Source organism: Limulus polyphemus, unplaced genomic scaffold, assembly GCF_000517525.1.
Source record: "Limulus polyphemus unplaced genomic scaffold, Limulus_polyphemus-2.1.2 Scaffold1019, whole genome shotgun sequence".
NCBI lineage: Eukaryota > Metazoa > Arthropoda > Merostomata > Xiphosura > Limulidae > Limulus > Limulus polyphemus.
Genome location: NW_013666629.1, coordinates 84352 through 90956, shown reverse-complemented (window position 1 = coordinate 90956; position 6605 = coordinate 84352). Strand labels below are relative to the sequence as shown.

Sequence of the window (6605 nt, the reverse complement as noted above, 5' to 3'; positions counted from 1 at the left end):
CCCATTTTAACCTCAATAGTTATTGCATTGATGGTCAAGAGTATCGAACGTTCAGATATGTTACGCAAACCACGAATCATAATGTTGTTTCACAGTAGGCCTGTTTGTTGTGTACTTCTAATTCCTCATCAAGTAGTCATTGTGACGACTTGAATCCATTGTCATGTTAATTGGTTGACATTATTTTCTGCATAATCTAGTTTATTTGCTGTTTATGATTAACATGTGAGTTTGATCTGCACGATTATCCTAGGATTTTGGACAATCTGGATGTATATAGCACGTGTTTTCAACGAAATAAAGTTAATGGTGTATTTCTTTAACTGGAATATCATTTAAGGAGGAAATTATATTACCAGTATGTGCTTGGAGAATTATAGGGTAGTTCAAGTGTTTCAAACACAATGTATCTTGTTACAGCAAATAAAGAAATTAGTATAGAAAATTACCAATGTTACACTGTTTAACCCAATGTTGCGCAAGAATTCAAAACCTTACTCGGCGTGTGTACTACTCGAAGTAAAGACGCTCTAATCCCTACTAACTTGAGCCCTGTACCTTTACACGTTAGGATAATAAACTCACGGCTGATATATATATATGTGTGTGTGTGTGTGTGTGTGTGAGAGAGAGAGAGAGAGTTTTAAAATATAATATTTCCCAAGTCAAGATAACATCTCAAATGTAAACAAAAACATTATTCAACGGCACAGTATATAAATATATGTGTGTGTATGTGTCAATTCAATTTTTAATATAAAATTACAATCATAATGTTCACATATCAACAAGATACATATCTTATGCTTCATAACTTCGCTAAGATGAAATTTGATTTGTTAGCGAACTTCTTCACTCCTTACATTATGCTGGATATGATTTTACAAATTAAAACGATAAATTATCTGTGCGTCTATACATTAAACTGATACTATTACTAGTCAAGTACAGAGATACAAGGTTTCAGTACTAAAGAAAAATGAAGAACAAACATGCAATGTAACGAATTCTTATCTTCACTGTTTTTTTGTGTGGAAATTATTATTATTTTTTTTTACAATAAGGTTTACACTGCATCGTGTATCGTTTATACTGAAATACTGTAGTGAACAAATGACGTTTTCATTCATGACACGGTTTATATAGAATATTCAGAAACCACAATAATTTAAAGCCCTTGAAAACTTTTAATGAGCTTTTATTTACAAATGTTTGAAATCTCACTAAATATCAATACTTTATTAACTGGTGACTTAGAATATATCGTTACACAAGACATCTGCATAGATAAAGTTTTTATAAACATAACTTAAGTACAATTTATACAAATGTTTTTTGTTTTTTTTGGTAATAGTAATACAAATACTTGATGTAAACTCCTTTGCCTCTTGCATATCAAGAAAAATATTCCCTATAAAAAGAATTTATTTCCATAGTCATGGTTTTCTTAAAGCACGTGTCTGTAGGACGAAGTTTTCATAGGTTCGATGGATGGACGATATTTAAGTTTCTCTTCATATCGTTTTCTAAAATTCTTGATAATAGTGGTTAAGAAATCTTTAGCATATGTAATATAATGGTGGAAAATCGATAAGACTGTCTGGTTAACGTTAAGGGTCGTGGGGAACTGACATATCTACTGCCTGTACTGACTCAGGCAACCACCAAAGCACTAAACAAATACAACCAGCACTGGCATTCTATGCTGTTAATATTCTAAGACCATTTCTTTACATACAAATCAAATATTTAGTTCTTTTTTGTTTCAAAATTCTATACAGTGCATTTTCTTAATTTATCATATGGACATCAAAATATCAAATATTTTCTTCCTGCTGACTGGTAGCAGACTACAAGATGCAAATTGTTTGTTTCCAATACTAACAAAAATAAACCTTGATTCTACTTTTTAGACTAAATCACTAATAAATATTTATCGCATCAATTACGAGTTTCAAGTACAGGGGAAGTTCATTGTATATTATTAAATTATACGTTCGGTCTATAGAAGATTCATTTTCTTGGCACTCTCGGGAAGATGACAGATTCTGTCGAATTTTAACCTGCTCAATTTTAAAAAATAACGTTGCATGATAGATATCACTATCAGTATAAATCTTGCAAAACTGCTTTAAGCCTACCACATGTTAAACGTACGGAAGTTTCCAGAGTAAGAGCACTTTTAGTTAACATAAATTCTTTGTTTAGCAAAACATGACGCAGAAATTGTATATTTTGTATATAAAAAAATAAGGAAAAAACATTAACTGTATCACAATTTCAATTTACAAGATCCCCATGATTGTTTCACTGACTACCAGTTAGGCCTAATAGAATACTGGATTGAAAAATTAACAGTTGCTTGGCCTAAGAACTTTCTAGTTGATTCGCATTTTATCAACAAAAGTAAACTCACTCTTAGCTTGTAGTATTTCTCACATAAGATGGAAAAAAATCACAAAAATGCTTCAAATACAATTTCAAAATAACTGAGCAAATTAAAAAAGGTTATTTTATACCTCTGTTCAGAAAGCCTATTTACCACTCTTGCTTTTGTACAGTTTAGGTCTTTCCAATAAGACGTATTTTAATTTGTAGTCAAACCGTACAATAAAATCAGCGCACTCATCTCGACCCCATTGTCCAACAGTATCAAACAATTCTAAAGCTGTATGGATAAGTTTTAATAGGTCTTTCCAATAATAGAGAAGCGAAGCATTTTGTGTTCAAAACGTACACTAATGTCACCGCAGACTTAAATCTCGGTCCCGTTGATCAGCAGTCTCAAATTAATCTAAAGCTGTTGAGCTAAGCTTACGCAAACCACCAATAACGAGCATACAACTTATTTATTAGAAAGACATCATATTATTGTTGCTGTTCAAGATTTGACAGCCGCTATTGGCATGTTCCAATATTTGCTGCTTAAGAGCAGCAACTTGTTCTCGGAGTTTGTTTACTATTGCGCTTAGTTCACTATTTTCACCTTTCATCATTGAAACTTTTTCTTCCAATATGACGATTCGCTCAAGTTTACGACGACGGCACTTACTAGCTGCGATACGATTACGAAGTCTTTTTCTTTCTAATTTAATTCTTTCTTGGTCTTGCATGTCGATAGGAGACATCGGTGGTGGAGACTGGCCGAGGCTTGGAACAATCTGGGGTTCTTCCTTTACTGGACCTGGAAGGTGGCTGCTATTTTGGACTACGGTCGTTAATGCAGTTCGACCTGCCGGGTAACTGATGTTAGAACTAACTGTATAATGTTGGCCGCTTGTTGTAGCAGGCAGAGCGGATTCTAAGGCGGATGGCTGCATGCAGTCGGAGACGGCCATAGTAACATTTGTTTGGGTCAACGATTGGGGCTGATAGGGCAACATGGTGCATGTACTGTTGCTCACCGCTGTAACAGAGGGAAGACACATAGTACCCGTAGTTACTGGTACTGGTTGTGGGATAACATTACCTGCACTAGGTGCCGTAGACTGATGTAGCTGGTTCAGTGCTTCTACAAAACCTCTGGCATACTGTTCTTGCTCTTCACTTACAGTTTTTAGGGAAAACTGTGAAGGTGTAGGTGCCGAATTCACTCCTCCGTTTTGTGTAATGAAACGTTCCACTTCTGGCGTGCTTAATTTTAACATTTTCAAATCAGGCGAAGTCAATAGCGGATCAAATTTTTGGCGAGAATTTTGTTTTACACTATTTAAGTCTAGAGTCATATTTCTTTTCAACACTCGTATATCAGACATGTAGCGAGAGGGAGATTCATCATATAAAGTTGCTTCCATCACTATGCCTGCCATTTAGCGTTAGCCACGTCTTCAAGTTGTCGTTAATAATGTAAAACATACACAGTGGTATCCTAATCAATGTTGGGCTTCGATGATATAACGGTAATACATATGCTTTTCTAGAAAGTAGCAACTGAAGCCACACCATAAACTCTCATTTAAATGACAACTTAACTCCTCTCAGTGCAAACGATTTTACGTTAAATTTCTAGGTGTGCTGCCTACGTCACAAACACGCCAACGCGCACAAGTGACTCGGTAATATATCTAGCCTATGGTGTTTTATAATGCTGACTCAGTTCTCCATATATGGCATAACATAATAGTTCTTGATTTCCATTGGATGTAGCTGACGTCATTTCGAAGTACGGTGAACGGTTTTCATGGGAATGCTGGCTACCAGGAACTACGTATATGAGCATAAAGGTAATCACATGACTTCCGCTACAAATACGAATCAGTAGGGCTGGAAGATTTCGCAGAGGCTAACGGCGGCAAGTTAAAAAAATTATTTGTTGTTCATTGTGGTTGTGGGATAAAGTATCACTTAGGTTAAGATATCAAAAGTGTAATTATGTTAAATACGCGTCTAATTACTTAATCTAGTGAAAAAGTAACGATTTGCCAACGAAACTGTTTGTGAAGTGTAAGACTGTTAGTGTTATACAATCAGATTAAGAGAAGTGGCAAAAAAGCACTAAATCATCAATCAGTAAATGCTATAAGTTTTACATTACCCTAAAGAGAGAAGTGGGATCATTTGTAATTATCCATGAAGTGTTTGAACCCTGATCGCTTGGTACGATTTGTCTAGCTTTTAACTGGAAATAAATATACCGTCAAGGAGGGAGGGAGAAGTCTATATAGCACCTCACCCTTCCAGGTCGCGCAAGACATAATCAAACACCGATCTTGTTCCCGACACACATGGTTGTGGACCATTGGTGTACATAAAATATTAATTGAATTTGAAATCTATTTAGTTGTCTAAAGTAAACAATTTGTTATTGAGGTTCATTTTAGTAGCAAAATGTTCAAAGTATGATATTGAACTTTAAATGTTTAATAAGGGGTAGAGGCTATAACCAAAGCCCTAAAGAGAACAATTTTAAAACTTGCCTTAAAATCCAAGATGTAAAATGAATTAAAATTCAAGAAAATTTAGTTTAATCAATGTTAATGTAATTGTTAAAGTGATATATTACTTAATTAAAATACTGTAGACCGAAATTATCTGGAAAAGGTGTACTTTTGCATAAAATCTTGAAACCTGCCATTACTGTTATATTATCATGCCTTGAAATTGAATTAAACTTTAAAGCATATCCAAAGGTGTGAGAACAGGGAATATGTAGTACATTTGAATCATCATAGGGGCTCACTATTAGCATTTCTTACTTGGCTTTACTAGTATTAGTAGTACTAACTATTAGTGTTACTCAGTATAACATTGAAACATTTTATTAGTTTATTTTTGACATAGTATTAGTAAACAGTGTGGACTGTAGGCGTATATAATATCCGTTCAAAGTTTGACTTATTGTACTGTGTTTTAATATATATTGTTTTTTGCATTTCTCAAGTCAAGCCTTGTTTGTACTTAGACTTTAGTTTAGAGTCTAACTCTAAGTTAGACACTACTAGTAGTACATTACCAGTTTTAATTTACTCCATTATAATTTATATGAAATGTATAGCTCGATACCTATTTTATTAACATTTGAAATCTATTCCATTATTTGACCTATGTAGATCTAAGTTTATTTTATTACCAGTTTAATTTACACCATTGATTATGTGACCTACATGGTAACCAAACAGCTAGACAGTTATTAATATTAGGTGTCTAAATGTCTTACTTCCAAATTTTTTTAGGTGTCTGATTCAGTAATTGTTTGTGTCTAGTTGTCTATTATGGATTTAAGTTGGTACTATCCATACATTTACTTTTAGGTATGTTGTATTTTTGCAGGACTGTTTCATTTTTCAGGTATATATTTTTAAGATGAAATCATGTAATGGCATGGAATATTCCAGAATGTAAATGATAATTATTAAGTACTATTTATTGCATACTCTTTCTTTCAATATAAACACATTCATATTTGTATGTATTATAACAAAACGTTTACAAATCTTTATTTTAAGCCTTAAATAAACAGAAATATTTTCACACATTCTGCTAACATATAAAGTTGTGACCATGTGGTTTAAGTTTTATGGACTAAGAGGTACACATAAAATTACATTAATAAAACATTTATAACTTTTATAGCATTTAAGGTAAGTTTGCAAAATTTAAAAGTCACCTATTTTACTTCACTTTTTAAACAGTTGCATTTTTTTGTTTGGTTATACAAGTACATTGTTTTTAAATAACTAAAGCAATTTTTAAAATACTTTTATTTTGATATCTAATTTTAGGAACAGGTTTTGTATTTTACAAAATAAATTTATGGTCTTTTTTATTTTTAATTTTAAATGAATATTAGTTTTTATTTTACATATTTGAGAATTGAACCTTTTGTATGGAAAATGTGTTTAATTTTTTTTACTATAATAATTGTTACAATTTCTGTTTATGTACATATGTATGTATATAGTTTCTGTGTGATTGTAAAAGTGAAAGATGGTTAATATTCCTCTGCTATAATGATAAACTTTGTTTACAATTTGTGGTACAGTTTTTATTTTTATTAAAATTAAGTTTTAAATTGAATGCAAAACTGTATCTGTTTTATTGTTTGAAATGTATGAACAAAATTGATTAAATACAATTTTTTTATATTTACATTGAAACCAGGTGTT

At 32.3% G+C, this 6605-nt stretch overlaps 1 protein-coding gene across 1 annotated transcript; it reads right to left on the bottom strand.

Moving 5' to 3' along the window:
• Window positions 1-1167: 1167 nt before the first annotated feature.
• LOC106461722 (transcription factor AP-1-like) lies at window positions 1168-4118 on the bottom strand. Its single transcript, XM_013921571.2, has one exon. It carries the CDS (start codon window positions 3807-3809, stop codon window positions 2853-2855), a length of 957 nt encoding a protein of 318 aa, XP_013777025.1. The 5' UTR covers window positions 3810-4118; the 3' UTR covers window positions 1168-2852.
• Between the last annotated feature and the right edge of the window lie 2487 nt (window positions 4119-6605).

What these genes read in the sequence shown, in the direction of transcription:
- LOC106461722 (XM_013921571.2), bottom strand. Translation starts at nt 3,809, where the DNA reads ATGGCAGGCATAGTGATGGAAGCAACTTTATATGATGAATCTCCCTCT.